General features: G+C 41.0%; 1 protein-coding gene across 1 annotated transcript in view; it reads left to right on the forward strand.

The window, feature by feature from the left end:
- Positions 1-21,006, forward strand: part of ZZEF1 (zinc finger ZZ-type and EF-hand domain containing 1) — a gene marked incomplete in the record, with an annotated part of 3,903,331 nt that overhangs the window by 770,600 nt on the left and 3,111,725 nt on the right. The window contains 1 exon segment of the mRNA XM_044082903.1: positions 17,253-17,422. Within this exon segment, the coding sequence (XP_043938838.1) occupies positions 17,253-17,422 (170 nt within the window).

Here is a 21,006-nt window from a genome sequence, read left to right on the forward strand (position 1 = left end):
TCCATTAAAACCATACAAGTCCTAAATGTATCGTCACGCAGGTCACCATGGTGCAATATACTTTCCTCTAGCCAGGCCAACCCAGTGTCATGAGGTATGCTGCCATAAAGATCAACTACATCCAAGGTAATAAAAATAATATCTTTGGAGAAAAGGTTTGCCCTCACCTGTCTTAAAAAGTCCCAAGAATCTTTAATAACAGTTGTACCCTGGTTGGATAAACCTTTTAATTTCACATCAACATACTTAGCTAAAGGGGTAGTAATGGAACCCTCGGAGGACACAATAAGCCGCAAAGGTGGATCATGAGGGTCCTTATGGACCTTAGGTATCCCAAAAACTGAGGGTACCCTTGGATGTTGGTTGTGAAGGTAATTGTAAGTGTCCAAATCAATGGTACCTTCGAGTAATAAATCATTCAATATAATATTAATTTTGCTTTTGGAAATGTTTATTTCATTTAGCGAGGCTTTTGAATAGTTGGAAGCATTGTATAGACACTGTTTCATCTTAGATTCATAAAGAATTAAGTCCATCACAACAGCCCCACCTCCCTTATCGGGTTGCATGATTCTAATGTTTCTATTACCCCTCAGGTTGGATAAAAGTTCCTGCTCATTATTAGATAGATTTGAAAAAACATAATGGGAACTAATAGTGTTTCTAATTTCTCTCTCCATTACACGCTCTAAATTCTTTAATTGTGGATGTAAGGGGGGATTGTATATACTCCTTTTCTTTAAAGGAACCTCGGAGTTAGTATAAGGTGAATTCACAAGATTGGATGAAGTGTTACCAAACATGATATCTAAATTTTGTTTTCTTAAAAACATTTTAAGATCTACTATGGCTCTAGAAATGTTGGTCTTTCTTAAAGGAATGAACTTGAAGCCTTTTGTAAATAATTCAAAGAGTTCTGTAGTGATGTTCAGGATACTATAATTAAAAATCTTATAGTGTTTGTATTCATATGTATTCCCGTTCTATTGAATCACCTCACCCCCCTGAATCACAACCTGCGATTCATCCTGGGTTGGTAGTAATGCTGATTGTAGTGTACAGGTGAACGGTTCCGTAACCTGTTCGACCTGCGTAGTGGGGGTACATATTCTAAAGGGAAATCCACATCATTTAATTCTCTCTCACTGTGGTTAGAAATATTATCACCATTTATATTAGATGAATCAAGATTAGCCAATAGTTCACCCCGAAAGGAATTGTGTGGCTTGGGTTTAGGGTATGCATTCCCTAATTGGTAAGCCTGTATATCCCTCTCCAATTTAGAGGCCTTCCTTTTCATGTTTTGAAAACAATCCTTTTCAATATTTGTGAAAATACTATGATATATAGACCTCTCTGATTCCACATTATATAATAAATCACTAGTGATTTTTGTGTTAACTTGTATAATTTTGTTAAATAAATGTTCCCTGACCCTATTGTTCTCAGCTATAATTGCTTTGACAATTTCTGTTCCACAATTATCAAATATCTGAATTAATTCCTTGTGATATACTGAATTTTCTTCCACCCGGTTAGGGTATTTACACACTCTGAGTTGTGAAATTGTCATTTTTATGTTTGACCACCAGATGGTGACAAGGATTACTTACTTCATTATTCATTCCATTTCTGAAGTATCAAATACAATTTTCTATGCATTCCTTATATACATTTTTATTCCATGGTTTTAACATTTTATTTTTAAAACTTCAATAAATTTTAAATATTTATAGTGTTTAACCAATATTATATGTGTTTTTAAAGTTTATTTCCAACTTATGGGTAATTGATTATTAATTAAATTAAATCATTCAATTATCCAATTTTATGTGGTGTATAAATACAGTATCAAGTTATTAGTGTGTATGTTCTGAGGAAGGAGCTCGAAAACGTATGTCCTTTGGGAAGCGTTACTATTAAACAACTTTGGTTCAACAACAGTGTTCCAGTTTTCTATTCAGTTATACAGTTTTGTTATATCTAATACTTCAATAGGAACTCTCATCTGCTGCTACTCATACCCTTATTTGGGTGTACACGCTCTAGAGACCTAGACCTTGTCACCACAATAAACAGAACACACCAGAGGGATAGATTTCTGTCCCAGAGACTTTCCCATACTGTGGAATAAACTACCTATCTATATCAAACAAAGCTCCTCATTAGCACTCTTCAAGAAAAATCTTGATGATTGGATGGGAAATAGGAAATTCACCCCGGGGATCACCTCTGTAGCTCTGCACATCAGTGGCACAGGAAAATAATTTTCTTGGGTGGTAAAAGCCAGGGTACCTTTTTGGCTGGGCTTGTATAGGCCCCAGGGCCGATGAATGCGTGAAGTTAGGGAATCCTGGTAAAAGTTTTTTTGTCTTTATTGATGTGCCTTTTTGGTAAGGTTGTGAAGTTCCTTGTAGGTTAGTAGGTAAGTTTGGGATTTTGATGTAGTCCAGAGTTTCCAGGCATAATCTCTCTTGTGTGTGAGAGAGGGGAGTAGCCTGAGATAGCCAGGGAGAATTAAGAGATTTGACTCTAATAGTACGGAGAAGAGCTAGGGAGTTCAGTAAGTCTAGAAATGTGGAGTTGAATTTTTGCACTGCTTGATCTAGAGGTAGATTAGGAGTTAATTGAGGAAAGAATGTTATTAAAGACTTCAGGGTGAAAGTTGGATAGTCTCCTGCATTATTTAAAACTGTGTGGTTTAGGGTAGAGAGAGGTGCATCTAAGCACTCTTATAGGAGTAGTCACTAATGCAATCAGGAAGAGATTTGGGGTGGTATATAGATTAGGGTCTGGTACTAGTATCCAGTTGGTAGTAGAAATACCTCTTGGATGGAACTTTATGGTAAATAAATAAATTCTCATTACAAACTGGATATTATTTCCAAGAACAGGGCCTCCTTTCATTCTGCTTTGCCCTGGAATATCCTTCCATGAGGGCCTCCCAAGAGTTCTTTGGCTGGGGACTCTGCCCCACAGGTTGAAGATCAAATAGAAAAACAGCAACTTCAGATAAAGATATTATGGACTTACCATAATGTTCCATTGGAGTTGTTGAATTTTCATCCCTCCCTCCATCCCCCTTGTAAATTTTTAAGACTTGACAGGTAGGGATATGGATATCCCTTTATGTGTTTGACCGCCTGAAGTGCTTTTTTTCACTACAACTCAAGGACATATATTTAAAACCTTTTGTTGTAAACACTAAATAGATTGTGAGCAGTAAACTTGATTTGAGGGGATGAGGAGAGAGCATGGAATTATGGGTAGGGGAGGAGCTCAGATTTTCGGATGCCTAAGCATTAGTATTCAGCCGAATCTGATGTCTGATCTGAACCTACAGGTTGAAGAACAATGAAAAATCAGCAGCTCAGATGGAATGTTATGTTAAGTATATAGCTTCTTTTTTTAATTGGCAAAGTTGGACATAGATTTTAGGTGGTCACTGCTATGGAGGAACAAGAGAACTTTCCTGGTATCAGCCAGTGATACTTTTTTCCAGTGATACTTTTTTCTACTTGGGCTACTCCCATCTCCACATCAGGTCCTGGCTTCATACTTATTTTTCTTGACCTTTCAAGCTTTGGTGGCGTGGATGCCAAGTATGCTGGAAGTTGCTGTGAAGCTAGTCACTTCGAACATCAGGCAGCATGGTATGTGCTGATTTGTACAAGTATGTGTATGAGTTTTTTTTTTTTTTTTAAACAAAAAAAATCTGTATTGAGTTATCACATATGACGTGAAGTAGTGCATTTATGCAAATGAAAGCAAACCATATCGACATTTTCAATTGCAAACATTGTACATCACATATAATAATCTACAGAGTCATTGTCAGTCAAACATTGCATAGCTCATGCAATTCCTGCCTTCCCTTAAACCTCACTCCTTATCCAAAACATTATTCTCCATATGTTGCACCCACAATTCCCCCCTTTTTTTTTACAAAGTTAACTCCTACCCTTTTCTAAAGATCGCATTTCTACTTTTTTTTATCTCTGCTGCTATATTCACTATTTGTAGTACGGTTGGTATAGATTGCTTTTTTGGCAACCGCCAGAATTAAAAACTGCAAGACCTTACTGTGTCTAGGCAATTTCAATTCTGCATCACAGCTCAAAAAGACAATTTCCTTAGTCCCACTAATTTGCTTACCCTGTATTTCTGGTAGAGTAGACTGCAGGTAATTTTTAGTCTCCCAACCCATTACACACAAAAATATGTTCACAATTACCTCTTTCTTCCCCATCACACCTTTAACATTTGCAGTCTACCTGAGGAAACATTTTTTGAAGTCTGCTTGGGGTGTAAAATAGCTATGCAAGTACTTTTAAGTAAATATCTTAAATCATCTAGATTTTATTGCATAAATGGGAGACAAACATATATCCTCCCATTATTTCATGGTGAATTAAAGAAACCTGAACCACGTTACAACCAATAAAATTAATTCACCAGGCTCTGGAACAGATAAGCAACCAATAAAATAATGAATTTGCCAGGCTCTAGAACAGATATTATCCAGTTTGTCTTCCCAGTCCATTCCCTAACAATTATTCCTTTTGTAAAAGCAGCTTCTGTTCTAGATTCTGCTAAAAGCTCTTCCAGTGCTGGTCTTTCAAGTAGGATCCCCCTATTCCTTTCTCTTTACTTATACTCTAATATCAGTCCTTGGCAGGTGAGGCAATTTCTAGCCTGCAATCCAAACAAATTCTTGCCCTCTTTCCATTCTGTTTGCTCTAATTACCTTGGTTCCTTTGACAATTTTCTCCAGTAAATTCCTGCCACCTCTTGACTATTCTCTCTACCCCTAATTGCAGTCATCCCAATTGGCAGTATCTCCTTTCTTCATTCTTGTGTTGGCCTAGTTTTTAAAATACTTTCTGCTACTTTATGAATATAATATTATGTATGGTTATTGTTATTTTCCTTAAGGATCTGCATTCAAAGTCCCAGTCTCTCCTTATTTCTTGAGCCCCCCCCCCAGTTTCATTATCATCCCTTTCCACTGTGAATTAAAGCTTTCTGCTTGTGCTATGTATAGGAGCCTTAACTGTTAAGCTCTGAAATACTCCTTCAGATCAGGTAATGCCATGTTTTCTTTGCCAATGATTTTTAATATAATGCATATAACAAAGGGGAAAGAGGACATGCTTGCATGGTTCCTGTGTTCAAATAAAGCTTGTCTGAATGCAACCCCCTACACACACACACACACACACACACACACACACACACACACACACACACACACACATACATACCAAAACACGGACAAACTTTAGTTTTTGCCTAAGATCCCTGATGTATCCTCCTAATTAACCTTATTATTTTGTCAGAGAATGGAACTGCTTCCATTGCCCACTCATAAAGTTGCAGTTTGCTCTGTTGAATGCTTTCTCTGCATTAAGACTCACCAACAGCAATGGTGTTTTCTTACATTCTGCTTCCCTCTGGGTCATCATTGTTCTATTAATGTCAAATGTTTGCCTTCCATCCACAAAACCACATGGATACATACCTTACCAGTTTTGGCTTCACCTTTGATATTCTTAAAGCCATTGTAGACTTGAACACTTTATAATAACTATGGTTTAGAATTGAAACGGGCCTATGTGAAGGTGGATCTGATTAGTCTTTACCATCTTTAAGTATTACAGCCACCACAGCTTTTTTTCCAGGATGCTGGTGCTTCTACTTTTTTTGCAATACCAATAAGCAAACCTTCCAGATCTTTATCACTTTCTTCCCTTCTTGCTTCTAAACTTCCACAGGAATACTATGTATTCCTAGAGACTTTCCTGTAGTTTGGCTATACATCAGAAGTATGTGTATGTTGTGCTTTTTTCACTTGTAAACGTTGGGATTTTTAACTTTTTTGGGGTGCTTTTCTTCTTGGGTATCCTCTGAAAGTAGGCCACTAGCTCAGACTTACTGTCCTAGTTAACAAATAAATACTTTCTTATTCTAGTTAATCATTTTGAGGTTTGGTTTATCGGCTGTGATTCCTTGGCAATCTTCTTGCCCATCTTTCCTGGTGGTGGGTAGGATTGAAGACCCCATTCTGTGAGGTTGAGCATTTCTTTCAGGAGTGATGCTTGTTTGGCTTATGGGGATTTGCATTTCATCTAAGATAGATTTGCTTGCTTGTTGTGGGCTAAACTACTTTCCTTGTGTTTCTGCCTTGATGAGCATGTTCCCAGAGCTTCTAGTCTCTAGATGTTTGAGAGCTCCTTTCAGCTGTCCTGGAGTTGAGTTCTCTTGCCATGGTCCTTCTTCATAGAATGTAATTTTATTTTGTTTCTTAATTAGTCCATTCTTCTTCCAGTTTCATTTTTCTTGTGGGTTCAGAAATTGAGAGGGGGCTAAAGGACCCTTTATCTCTTCGATGTGCGCTGCCTGCTCACATTCCCTGAAATGATTTACATTTGTTTATTTAGATGCTTCAGTGGCTTGTCTCACTTAAGGAAAAATGATTTGCAGTTCCAGTTATTCCACTTGGTGGGTTTTCAACTGAATTCTGTTCTACCATTAGTTAGCTCCACCTGCTTGGATCATGCTGCCGTCATCTGTGCTCTTCTACAGCAGTAGATGTCTCTGGTGCTTTTTATTATGTTTTTTTATTGCAGACTCTGCACTATAACCATTTGGTCTGCTGTTTTTTTTTTCTCCATGCATAATCTTTCTACTGTAGTTTTGGGAGTTGGGCCTCCATTTTCCACATTATTTTCCAGTATTCAGGCTTCAGAGTTTTGTTTTGAGATTGTTTTTTGTCAGTCTGGTAGCTTTGTGCTTAAGAATTTAGCCCAACTATAAGACTTGCAGGAAGGAGACTGTCCTCTGTGTTAGGTATAACCAATCCATTCTTATGTTAGCTGATCTAGGAGAGTATACTCTTTAATGAGTTGAGAACACCCTCTCACTGTCTTCTGGCTGATTGAACCCCTAAGTCAAGAAAATTGTGTAGTGTTGTATGTTCTTAGGAGGTGAGGTACCATACCTTCATTTTTGTTTCATTCTTGGAAGAAGGTTCTTGCTTTTGGCCAGAAGGCTCACTGAAGGATATGTGGGACGATCTGCTTGTGTAGCATATGCAGTATGTCTGTGCATCCTTGCCTTCTTGAAAAAGATCCTGAATTCTCAGTGAATCAAAGAATGTTCCCAAAAATAGGGACCCTTCAGGTAGAGTCCTCTTCTAAATCAGCTTATATAAAGTTAATGTATTTGTTGTAATGAAAGAGCTTTAGTGAGCCTTTTCATTCAAGCTTAATTATGTGTAGGTTAGCATCAGACTTTGCGTCTGAAGTGCGGAGGTAATTGTTTGTTTTTTAAGGTGCGACTTGTTGTTCACTGTGGGTGTAGTTTTGTTGCTGCTCACTTATTTTGTTTCTCTTTAGCATTGACATCACAGCAGATGTGTGTGAAAGATATTGGTATGTGACTGGTTCTGGCCTTTGAGAATTCTCATCTCTTACCAGTTAAAACTCAATGGAAGTTTAGAGTGATGCAAGACATATGTATCCACTTTGAAAGGTTTCTTTTCCAGATAAGAGTGTGTGCCAGCAAGTATAGAGTGACACAACATATTTGACCTACTGTTTGAAGCAATGGTCAATAAAAATAAAAAGCATTTTATACAGTGAGCAACACTCCCTGCATCTCCATAGTGGGGGCTGTACCTCATAACCTGCTACTGTTATATTCATTTGAAGTACTGGTTTATCAGCTGTCCGTGAATTTCCCATTCAGAGAATTTGGTTATTTGCTGGCAAAATGTTCTTCACTGAAGTGGTAGTTGAAAAATAGTCAGTGTACCCATAACAATTCTAGTGATCCATAAGATTTTACACTTGCTGAAAAAGTCTGATGTTCTTCATCTCACATTGCTGCAGTCCTAACACTTGGGTAGTCCGCTGTCCCTCGGTCGGCCCGAATATCAGAGTATAAGGCTGACGTCGGTCAAGGCGCATTTGACTGACATCAGAACGTCAGGGTACAAATGCGCATGACCGACGTCATATCCTCAGTCTTTTTGCCGCATGGTCCGATGCAGAAGCAGTGAAATTTTTGTCAGAGTTGGTTAAGTACCCCCGTTGGAATATTTTGTTTTTCTTGCCTCAGTGGTTTACCGGATGTCAGAAAAAGTGAATAACTGTATTTCTTGGGGAAACAGATGGATTACCATAATTTGTGTATACCTTGTTTGGGACCTGAGCACGTTGTTGGGTGTCGCTTTGTGCTAGGTTCAATAATGGATTGTGCCAGGTTGGTCTTTGGGAAGCGGAAGCGCAAGGACAAGGCAGTTAAACCTAGGTTCAGTGGAACCGGTGGTTCGAGTCCCAGGGAGAAACTGTGTTTTACAGGATGTGGCCTCCCAGGAGGCAGGTCAGGCTGTGGGCTTCTCAGGTAACTGTACTCCCCTTCCTAAGGTGTCTAGGCCCCTCTTTCTGCTTCCAAGGCTTCTCCTAGAGGCAGGTCTAGTTTTGCTTCTGTGGGTGTCTCCTAGTTCTTCAGGTTCAGTGCCCAAGAAGCACATGCTTAAAATGGCAGAAGATTTAATTACTTTGATTAGAGGCCCTCCTGATAAGAGGCCTAGGATGGAACCTGTGTTGGGGATTATGAGCAGGCTTCGGATGTGTCTGAGTCTTTGAAGACTTGCAGGAGTATTCTCATTATTCTGATTCTGATGTGGATGATTCTACTCCTTCTGCTTCTCCTCCTGAGGATTTTTCTTTTCAGAGACCCTTCACTCCATGAGAGAGCATTTTAAATGGGAAGGTCAGGATTTCTCTGATTCAGGAAAAGGCTTAGGGAATTTTTGTTTTACCCCAGCATAGGCCTTTAGCTATACCTCCTGTTCTGAATGTGGTGGAAGATGTGTTTGCAGAGGCTTCTTAATCCTGATTCTTTGCCTCCTGCTCTTAAACCAGATAGGTATTACAGGGTGCCTGAAGCTCATAAGTATCGGCAGACCCAGAAACTGTTAGCCAGGGGCCTAAGGGTGTTAAGGCTTCTGTTGTCAAGAATCCAGTTCGCAGATAAAGAGGCCAGGGCCTTGGATAGGTGGGAAGAAAGTTTATACTTCTTCCACTCTAGCCATGAGAGCTTTGAATTGTCAGTTTCACATGTTGAAATATCAAAATTATCTCCTTTCACAGTTGAAATCTAAGGTTGATGCTCTGGCGGAAGGTATTGATTGTAAAGTTACAAGATTTAGTGCATGTTTCTGAACAGGTGGGTAAGCATTCTTTGCAGTGTGGTTTGATGCTGTTCAGGCCTCGTCTAGGGTGGCTGCCACTGGGTCAGTTCTTCGCAGGCATGCCTGGCTGAGGGATCAAAATTTATCTGACCATGTTAAAACTAGGGTTTTGGATGCCCCTTGCAATCTGATGTCTTGTTTGGTTCTCCTGTTGAGGCAGTTTTAAAGAAAATGGAAGACAAGGCTAAGTCTATGCAGACTGTTAAATTTTGCAGGTTCAGCCTCCAAAGTTTAGTAGAAATTGGCCTACTAAAGGGTGGATCCTTCTTATGATTCCCAGTCTAGGGGTAGATCTAGACGTGGCAGGGGCAGAGGTCAGGGATCTTTCAGGCCTAGAACAGGAGTTCTCCTGCACAGTCTTGTGAGGGCAGGGGTCAGTCCTTTCGTAAACAGACCCAATGACCTACCTTTTCAGCTGCCAGAACCTTCTCGCCTGGCAGCACCTTTGGGAGGAAGGTTGGCACTTTTCAAAGAAAATTGGAGTTTGATTACCCAAGACAGATGGGTACTGGATATCATACATCACGGTTACAGGTTTTATTTCCATACCTTGCCTCCTTTCAAAGGCATGCCAGACATTCCTCCTCAACAAAGAATAGAGGCTCACAAGCAAATTTCTCTGTTACTCCAAATAGGGGCCATACAGGTTCCTATGCCAGAAAAGGATTTTATTCCGCCTGTTCCTTGTGCCAAAAGGGGAACACGTGGAGACCAATTTTGGATTTATCTATCCTCAACACTTATCTGGACATTCCCAAGTTCAAAATGTTGACGTTACAACAGCTTTTACCTCTACTGGGCAAGGATCACTGGATGGTAACTTTGGATCTCAAGGAGGCTTACCTTCATGTTCCTATCAGGCTAAGTTGCAAGAAATATCTGACTGGGACTTCTCACTATCAGTTCTCTGCATTGCCCTTTGGCTTATCTACAGAGTATTTAGTTCTGGCTCCAGTGATAGCTTTCTTCAGGCTAAAAGGAATACAAATCTATCCTTATTTGGATTGCCTGATTCTGGCTCAAGGAAGGGACGAGCTTCTTTGTGATAGCAGTGCTAAGATGGGGTATTCTGTGAGCGAAATAAAGTCCAGTCTAGTACCCTCTCAAGACATGTGCTTTCTGGGTGTAAGACTGAATACAGCATCCCAGATGGCCTTTCTAACCCGGACAAACAAAAGAATCTTTCCCTTTACTTCCATCATCTATCTCTTCAATCCGGGCTGACTGCAAGGACAGTCCTTCAAGCCTTAGGGTTCATGGCATCTTGTATTCTGGTGCTTCCCAATGCCAAACTGCATATGAGGAAGTTGCAATGGTATCTCAAAATGTATGGACACAGCACTGCCAGCATCTGGACACTGTCATTCAAATAATACCTTGCATTCAAAAGAATTTTTGTGGTGGGCTCAGGAATGTCACCTAAACAAGGGACTCTGTGAGTCAAATTTTAACGACAGATGCCTCAGACAAAGCTTGGGGAGCTCATCTAACGGAAAGTGGATACAAGACAAGTGGCCTGTCAGACTACAGCATCTACATATCAACTTGAAGGAGATGTTAGCAGTCCAGTTTGCATTAATAGCTTTCAAGGATTTACTTCTTCCAGGGCAGGTGTTGATTCTAACAGACAACACAACTGTCATGTGGTACATCAACAAGCAAGGGGAACACATTCTTATCCTCTATGCAGGCAAGCAATGATTTTGTGGGAGACTGCTCTCAGTTTACAACTAAGTCTTAGGTTTCTGCCGAGCACAGAACTCCTTAGCAGATGTGTTAAGCAGACAAATCATGGATCCCCACGTGGAAACTGGATCTTCATGTATTTCAGAAATTGACAGTGTCCTGGGAACTCCAGACATAGATCTGTTCGCTTCTCCACTAAACCACCAGCTGCCAAAGTTTTGCACAAAGCGGTTTCATCCCACAGCTTGGAAAGTGGATGCTCTTTCTTTCAGTTGGAAAAATCTTCATGTGTATGCCTTTCCACCTCTGCCTCTCCTCCCAAAGGTACTTCTAAAGGCCAGACAGGACAAGCCAAGGATGATTTTGATAGCTCCAGATTGGCCTCGACAGCACTGGTACCCATTACTGAGAAGTCTAGTACAGAAGCCTCCATAGCCTTTGCCTTTGATTCCACATCTGTTGTCCCAGGAGTACAGTCATTTGCTCAATGTCAAACTTCACTCTCTTCACCTTACAGCATGGCATATTCTGTTTTAAACCATAGAGGGTCTCAACTTCCACAGCAAGTTTTGAATGTGATTTTGGAAGCTAGAAGGCCTAGTACAAGGAAAGTGTGATAAATGGAAGATTTTTATTTGGAGTGCAGCTAAGGATTTGGATGTTTCTGAGCCTGATTTAAGTGTGGCTCTTCAATATCTTACTGAGTTATTGGACAAAGGTTTGTCCTTCTCTTCTATTAAGATTCATGCTGCAGCAATTTCAGCTCACTACGACTGTGACCCACCATTGTTTTCTCATCCTTTGTTCAAGCAATTTCTTAGAGGGCAAAGAATATAAGACCAGGGCTCCTACTCCTGCTTGGGATCTCAATTTTGTGTTGGAGAAACTCACTCTACAACCTTTTGAGCCTGCAGCTTCTGCTGAGTTGAAATATTTGTCATGGAAGACTGCTTTTCTGTTGGCCATTACCTCTGCAAGAAGGGTTTCTGAATTGCAGGCCCTTATGGCAGTTGAGCCTTTCTTAATTTTCCATAAGGATAATCCTTCCTTTATGCCTAAAGTGGTTTCTAGTGTGGCTTTAAACCAAACTATTCATTTGCCTACTTTTATGCCAAACTAAAGGGGAAAAGATTTTGCACACTTTAGATGTACACAGGCAGTTGCGATATTATTTGGACAGAACTAAAGGGTTCAGACAATCTCAGCAGTTATTAGTTTCTTTTGCTTTGTGCTCAGGGCAAAAACAAACTATTTCTAAGTGGATTGGATTTTGCATTGCTTTCTGTTATTCCCATCATGGCAAAGAGATTCCAGCTGGGATTAGGCCTCATTCCACTAGGGCTACTGCCACTTCAACAGCTTTTTGAGGGGTGGCTACTAAGGATATTTTGGAGGCAGCCACTTGGAGTTCAGTGCATACCTTCTCTAGGCATTACCACCTTCCACTGTACTCTAAATCCAGGGCTGGTTTTGCCACTGCTGTGTTGCAGGGCATTTTGGCAGCTCCTGCTTCATTATAGTTTAGCCATCCTCCCTTACCTCTGCTTTGGGATTCTACCCAAGTGTTAGGACTGCAGCAATGTGAGATGAAGAACATAGTACAGTTTTGTACCTACCATAAATGTAGATGTTCAAGATCCACATTGCTGTAGTTTGAGGGGTTATCCATCTGTATAATTGTATAATTGTATATATTGTATATATTGTACATATTTTTGGTGTTAGGCTGGTTGGTTGTTTAGTTGTCTATGGGTTTTGACCTTTCTTTTTAGGGTCTTCTGACATCTGGGGCAAGAAAAGACTGAGGATATGATGTTGGTCATGCGCATTTGTATCTGATATTCCGGACTACCCAAGTGTTAGGACTGCAGCAATGTGGATCTTCGAACATCTACATTTATGGTAGGTACAAAACTGTACTTTACTCTGAATGATTCAGCCTCTGTAACAAGACATGTATTTGTGTTAGAAACATTATATTTTAGAAGTACTGTGTAAGCCTGCTGAAGGACTGTGTGGCATAAGCATTGTTAAATACCTTTTGTTTTTGCCTTACTAGTGAGCAAAGTTGGCCATTAGCCTCTGAAGCAGGAGCCACAGTGTGTAGTACATTGAGATATTACACTGCCCATGTACTGTTCTTAGGATGATTTATTAAAGTGAGAAGCTGTGTTGTCCCCTGTGTCCATCTCAGTAATTTGGATTATCCATCTTAAGGCCAGTCTGAGTTGGGAACTTTCAGAGCTTCTCCAATGCTCAGACTCTCCCTCTCCAGTAGTACTATGCACTAAGATACTCCACAGATCTTGTTTGCTGCTGTAACAGGACTGATACGATTCTCCAACTCTCCACTTAAGCACTTGTTTCAGATAAGTGAAAGTTATTTTCCTGTGGGTATTCTGTTTCTTTTTTCTTTTGTGATTTATTATTGCTTAGTTTTCTCTGAGATGTTCTTGGTAAGTTTTTTTTTTCCCCCTACAAGTTTAGCATGTATTCTGTCTCTTGTTTTATGTACAGGCTTTGTCCATTGTGCCTTTTATTATTACCATGGATAAGGTTTTAAGTACCACCTAATGTGTGGAGACAGAATTCCCCCTCAAGATCCTCACTGAATGAGTAATTTGTCCTTTTCCTGAACACTTGGATGCATCATGCAACAGTCAGCCAACTGACCCTACTTCATAGGAAAACAAGTTGGTTTTAAGAGGCTTTATCCCCAGTTCACCAGGGGATTCAGATGGCTCTTCACCTTTTTCTTCATCTTTGACTACTCAGCAACCCAAAGGTGCTGAGGAGTATGAGTCAAAGCTTACAGATAAAGAAAAAGGCAAAGACAAGGCTAGAAATAAGGAAAAGGATAGAGACTGAGATTTCAAAAGCTTTTAGTAAGGATAGCCCACGTTTGAAACCTCCACTTAAGGATTCAGCTCATCCTCTACAACATAAGCTGGTGCTGCAAGCCCTTACACAACTCCCCCTTCAGGCTTGCTTCTTCTGCTGACCTGCTTTATTTCTTGGAATACTTTATTTATGGTGGCTATAACTTCTGCTAGATGAATTTCTGAATTGAAGGCCTTGTCTTCCAAACATCCTTATTTGATCTTTCACAAAGACAGGTTAACTGTTAAAGGACAACCGTGCCCTCAGATTAAAAAAACATGTTTATTTCATCATGGTTTGGTGTTTCTTACATTTTAACACCATTCTGGGACTATTTACAGGTTTTTAGATATTTTTATACGTAATTTCTGAGTCTGGTCACATGGGGTCTGGCATATTTAAGGAATTCCAAAAGTTTAGTCTGCCTCTATGTATCCCACTATGCATTGTTCGTCTCAAAAAAATTGCATCATATCTGCCACTATTTCCCTAGAGCTCCTGTCACTGCACTTATTTACAGGCATTCACTGTTGTGTTGTAGACACCTAGTTTTGGTTAACATTTTATCCTTTTTCAATGACTACTTCAAACCCAAACAGTGCAAATGCTACAGAACAGAACTGAAAAGTGCATTTTATTGCTGTTCCTTCTTAGAAATGCTAACTTGAATTCAGGCTTGATGAAAGAAATCTAGTTCTTCAAGTTAAGACCCCTCCCCTTTTACACCTATTTTCCCTAGCTGTCAAAGAGCTAATGGTAGTTTGACCCATAATCTGCATGTGATGGACAGCTCACATCAGGTGACCAGACTATTGTACTGTTTGCTTCTCGCATCCTTTTCTTCCTTACAGTGGGACACTTTTTTGTTGCACTCTTCCTGTCAGATTTAGATTCAAGCTCTATAGCACTGGGAAAAATCACTTCTTTGCTAACCAAACTCCCAGTTTTTTCCTTGCACTGTGGTTAAATAGCTAACAAATGATAGACTATAAAAAAGATATATTTCACAGACTTGCATGTCAGCAGTTGCATGTTTTTTTAAGTGGTAATTTAAGAAAATTACAGTCTCTCATACTTCATGAGATCTTATGTAGTGTTCTCTATTATTTGTGACAGACATCTGCTTCGTATGTAAAAAGATGCAATCAATGTCTGTGCATGGTCATTTTAAAATTATGCAGCTGTTGCTATACTTTTGCCTGTACTTCCTCGCTGTGCTTTGTCACATCAGTAGGGCTTTTCAGAAAATTGATATTGGGTACAAAAGAACTGGGCTACTCTTGAAACTCTGCAGCAGCGTACACTAGTGAAACACGTGGCACCCTCAAACAGAATGCCTGAACTCCAGCTTTGATGTAATGGGCAGCACACTGTATATTAGATAAAAAAAAAATACACTTGCAGAAAAAAAACACATTGCTTACTTTAATGATGAGTAACCAGCACAAAAAAATGGCAGTAATACTTTCGAATCAGCAAAATGCCAGTGGCATGGGAGGTGGGAAACCAAAAGGCAGCATGCGCACACACATACAGGTGCTGATTTGTGAGTTAAAGGTGACAGCATTAGATACAAAACAGAACCGAGCAGCAGTGGTAACAAATATCCAGCCCATCAATATAACCTTGCAGCAGCAGCAATAAATACAAAAGAAATAGGCTAAGCAAGAAACTTGGCAGCAGCATTCAATAGTGAAGCACGGGGCACCCTCACAAACTAAAAGCATAAACTCTAAGAATGTGCACTGAAAAACTTGGGAGCGCAAAATATCAAGACTAGGAATGCATAGAACTAAAGGGCACTGTGTAGAATTAAATTTTGTATTCACTTGGAAGACTTAACTTATCAATGAAGTAACAAAAAGCTGGAGAAGATGCAGGCAATGCAAACTTTTCTCAAATCCCTCAGATAAATGCAGTCGATAGGGTGCACTTACGCAGAAAAGGAGTTCCACGCAACATATACCTGGTTTTATTAGGTTACGAGTGGGCTGGGCAAGGCAGCTCTGACATCACAATTTGGGAGGTTCACTGGCTCTTTTATAGAGCATGCAAATCAGGTAGCGCTTACATCACTTTGGGGGAGAAAACATCTGGCTAACTACAGCAAGAGCTCTGGCAGATGTGACATCATCATTTAAGAGCCAGCTAGGGGTTTTCCAACTTGTTTTGCAAAGTGAAAGTAAAACAGTACGGAAAGGTAGGAAGCCTGAGAGGTAAAACAGTTGACTGCATTACTTTTTAAAGCTGCAGTGATGATTTTTTGTGGCTGTATCAAACAATGGGGACTAAAAGAGACAGCAGGTTGAGCTATCTGCTTTAATATCCCGTTGTTGTCCTTTAAATGTAACCCTACCTTTGTATCTGAAGTAGCTATGGTCTCTGCCTTCAGTCAGTCCATACAATTTGTCTGCTGTTTTCCATAGTCACGTTAAGAAAGGAGAATGCATTTTGCATACCGTGGATGTCTGTCATCAAGTGAGGTTTCATTTATATCAAGCAAAGAGATGTGCCACTCTTTGTTCCCTTTTCTAAAGTCAAATCGGGGTCTAAAGTTTGCAAAGTAACCTTATCTAGATGGTTGTTGGGGTTGTATTACCGTAGTCTACAACTCAAAGGGCTCATCTCTTTCAGCCAAACCAGAAGCACATTCCACCAGGTCTAGTTCTACTTCTGCTGCCGTATTCAGATATTCAGCTGTGGATGATATCTTTGCAACAGCAGCAAAACAGTCTACAGTGCACACACCTTTGTCCAACATTATAAACTGGATCTTGCTTCTAGATTCAGAGCAGCCTTTGGTTGCACCATATTCAAGGGCATCCTTCTATGGTACTGCCCAGGAATTATAGTAGCTGGAGAATCTGCCTCAAAAAGTCAAGAGATGGAGGGGACAGCATAGGATATGAAAGTTGTGTGCTTACCATAAAACTAAATCCAAGCTGTCCCTCTCTGCCTGTTTCACAAATCCTACTTTCTTCCTATTGTGTTTGTTTTGGATGAATGTACTGAACCTTGCCTGAGGCTCAAACTCTCTTTTCTGGGTTCCCCTTTGCTATGGGAAAACCCATCTGTTTTGAGACGACCTAGTATTTTGGGGAGGGAGAGCTTGAATGCTGATAAAGCTATGAAAGTTGCAGACTGTGATCCACTTTGGGTTACATAACCAAAAACAGTTGAGACCGTTGCAGAAGGGAAACAAGGCTCTAGTGTTATTAATTTGTTTTCTTACTAGCTTGTGCTAGCTGTCGAGGTGAGTAGAGTATTGGATGTAAAGACTTTTAATAAAAGTCCTAGCCATTGTTTCTTGCCTGTAAAAAGGATTATTGCCACTGTTTACTAAGACTGCCTGAAAATTTGCACTATCCTGTTTTTTTCAAACTGTGGTTGTAGATCAATTGAAGATGATTTCTCTTCTTGTCTTTAGTGCAAGAGAAGAATGCATCCAAGCACAAACTGTACTTTTAAAGTTACTTCAGAACTGTTGTTCTTTATCCTCTGGCTCAGACCAGTCTCTGCTGTCTGAAGAGTCTACAGGGAGTGAACAGTCATCGCTAACTGAATTGGGACAGGAGTTTTTTAGGCACCTTTGTGAAGGTATTTTACTTTCCTATTTACTTAGCACTTTATGTAAGGTATACATTTACCTGCACACATCTTTCATCTTCTTGAAGCAAGATTTCTGGACAAAGGCAGAAATGGAGGACAAAGGTCCTAAATCAAGTACTCGTTTTAAATATTGCTCATATAAACTTTGAAAGTTGATAGAATAACAAGCTTTGTATTTTCTGAAGGATGAGAAGTCTGAAAACTAAATGTCTATCCCTATTTAGTGACTGCAGTCCTCAATGATTTACCAGAAAACCACAAATGTTTTGAGGAAGAAACCAAAAATATTAGGCAAAAATCTGGATATTCTGTAAAAATTTGTACAGTCGAGTGGTATGCCTGTACTATTCTGTGAGGCAGTCTGTTACAGTGCACAGTACATGTGTTCATTTTTTGGAAAGCTTTAAAAAAGTTTGCAGCTAAGCAGCTGTAAGATTAATACCATTTTGAAGAGTTAATTCATGTTAGTGCTACATCACAGAATGGGCATCGGTCCTTTTTTTTCACAGCAGCAGCAGCAACAGCATTTTCCTAGCACACTAATTTGCATTAGTATTTGTGTCATGTGCAAGAGACGTCCACGGTGGTGCAGCGGTAGCGTTGTTGCCTCACAGCAAGAGGTTCTCCTGTTCGATTCTCGGCTTGGGTTGAGAGTGCCTTCTCTGTGGAGTCTGCATGTCCTCCCCGCGGTTGAGTGGGTGTTCGAAAGACATGCGTTGAATGGGCGTGCCTTCATTGAAGGTTGGGTGTCGGGCTGGCAACTTGACACCATAAAAACCAACTGCCAATCATTAGCTGACCGGAGTTCCACTGTAGCGACCCCTAACCAGGAAAAAATGAAAGACAAACAACATTTGTGTTATGTGCAGCAGTTTTGCACTTTTTCATTTTTGTATACTTGTAAACAATAGAAAGAAATGCTTTATAGTAATTCATAATATTAAAACTGGAAGAGCAGTCCATCCTCAGTAAACATCAAGAGTATGGCCCAGTACACATTACAACTGCTAAGCAAGTAGAACTTCCCAGGCTCCCAGACATTCTTCCCATATTTCACAACGCACTGTGTTGTATAGCCTCCCCAGATTTTGAGGTGTGATGATGACCTGTAAATTCAGAAAATGAGAAACTTTATCGATTAAGCCCGAAGTTATGGAAGGGTGAGAGTGGGTGGTTATTTTACAGAGGGTAGACCTGGATGTCCTTCAAGGATGCATCTGCAGTCCTTACAAATGGGTTGTCCTGTCGTCATGCAGCCCTTCGGTCGGCCGGATTCCAAAGTCTGGGTCTGGCCTTGGCTGGTGTCACACTTCACCCGATGTCATAGCTGCACTTCTTCGGGTATAAAGGCATCAGCCGACGCCATTTTCCTCAGTCTTTCTTGCCGCGTGGCGCCCGAAGCAGAAGCTGTTCGCAAGTGCTGGTCGGTCAGAACCAGAGATTACTACTACAAGTACCGAAGACTTCTAAAGCTAAGCACCCGTTGGGGACTCTTTCTTGCCTCAGCCGATGTCAGAAAAAGTGAATAACTGTTTAACTTGTGGGAAACAAATACCTCATAAAGATTTCCACTCTTACTGCTTACCTTGTTTAGGCCCAGACCACGACGTAGCAGCTTGTCTAGCCTGTGCTTCTTTCAACCGATGGACGCTTAGACGTCGGTCGGAATTTGCTGAAGAGTTTTTCGGCTCCGATTTTGCTTACATTATGCCGTCGGATACTCCGACTACGCAAATTTCTAAAAAACACAAGGAAAAGGACCGACACTCACGGTCCGCGGTTTCGGCCGAAACCGCGGTTAAGCCAACCGTGAGTGTCTCGGTTTCGGCTGAAACCGAGTCCACGGTTCTTCCTTCGGCCGAAAGCTTACCACTTACTGAGGCCTCATCCAGCCTGGCTGAATCTGCTACTGAAATCCCACCTGCTCTTGCAGGTTCGCAGGATTTATCTGATACTATCCCTTTGTATATTTCTACCCCTGCAAGTGGAGCTGCTAGGCCTCCTGCATCCATGTCTATTAAGGCCTTTGCCAGGGCTAAAGCAGCAAAAACTACCAAATCTGTGCCTGCTAAGACCCCCTCTCACAGGCCTAGTTCCAGTTCACAAATGCTTAGTCTAGCAGAGGATCTCATTTCTTTGATCCGGGGATCCCAACCACTTCAAGACAGGGCCTCTCACCCACCTCCAGAGAAGAGGACTAGAGTAGAGCCCCCTGAGCCAGTTTCTTCAGATGGCTCCTCTGATGAGTCAGATAATTCAAACCCTCCAGAGGGCCCCTTTTCTCCTTATGAGGACTCTGATGCAGAAGACTCCATTCCTTCTGCCTCTCCGCCTGAGGAATTTTCTTTTGGGGAAACCTTGCATGCTATGAGGGAACAATTTCAATGGCAGGGCCAGGATTTTTCAGACTCTAGGAAAAGGCTTAGAACCTTTTGCATTTGCCACAGCATAGGCCTTTAGCCATTCCTCCAGTACTTACTGTTGTGGATGATGCTTTTAATGATGCTTGTACTGCTCCTGATTCTCTTCCTCCGCCCCTGCTAAGCCCGATAGGTACTACAGGGTTCCGGACACACATTATCATTTGTATAAGGCCCTTTGCAGACCCCAAACTATCTCCCAGGGACCCAAGGCTGTAGCAGCTTCTTCTACCAAAACCCTCCCTCTGAAAGGGAATCTAGGGCCTTAGAGAGATGAGGTAAAAAGTTTACACTTCTGCTACTCTTTCAGCTAGGGCCTTGAACTGTCAATTCCACATGATTCAGTATCAGGAATTTATGTTAGACCAATTAACTAAAAAACTGTCCTCGGATGAACCATTAGACAAAATCTGTACAGGAAATGGTACATAACATTCAGCAGGTCAGTAATCATTCCTTAAAATGCGGCTATGATGCACTGGAGGCTTCCTTTAGATCAGCCATGACTGGCACAGTGATCAGAAGACATGCATGGTTGAAAGAGCAGTCCTTACCAGACCATGTTAAATCAAAGCTCCTAGATGCTCCCATGGATAAGCTCAATTTGTTTGGCTCCCCTGCGCAGCAGGTGCTGAAGAAGGTGGAAGACAAAGCAAAATCTGTCCAGACAGTCAAGGATTTCTTGCAGGTCCAGCCTCCAAGGTTTAGCAGGAACTGGCCTTCCAAGAATTGGTACTTTCCAGACACCTCCAGACCTCCGAGAGGCAGGAATAGGCGCTCAAGAGGCAGGGGTCAATCCAGAGGTGCCTACAGGGGACGCCAGTGGCAGGCTAACAACCAGCGAGGTACAGCCACAGATCCAGCCACCACCACTTCCACAGGACAATCACAGTGACTTGGCTCTGGCACCGCCTACCAGGGAACAACTAGAAGCACCCTTAGGCGGGAAGCTAGCCTTATTTTCAGTAAACTGGCATTACATCACAGGAGACAAATGGATTTTGCAGACAATAGACCAAGGTTACAGGTTTCACTTCCATACTCTACCAAGGAAGAGAGGAATGCCAAACCTACCTCCAAATCAGAAGACAGAAGCTCTAGAACAAATAACTCACTTACTAAGGATGAGAGCTATAGAAAGGGTACCATCTA

The sequence above is a fragment of the Protopterus annectens genome, chromosome 9.part0 (assembly GCF_019279795.1).
Source record: "Protopterus annectens isolate FY-2018-M chromosome 9.part0, PAN1.0, whole genome shotgun sequence".
In the NCBI taxonomy this organism is placed as follows: domain Eukaryota; kingdom Metazoa; phylum Chordata; order Ceratodontiformes; family Protopteridae; genus Protopterus; species Protopterus annectens.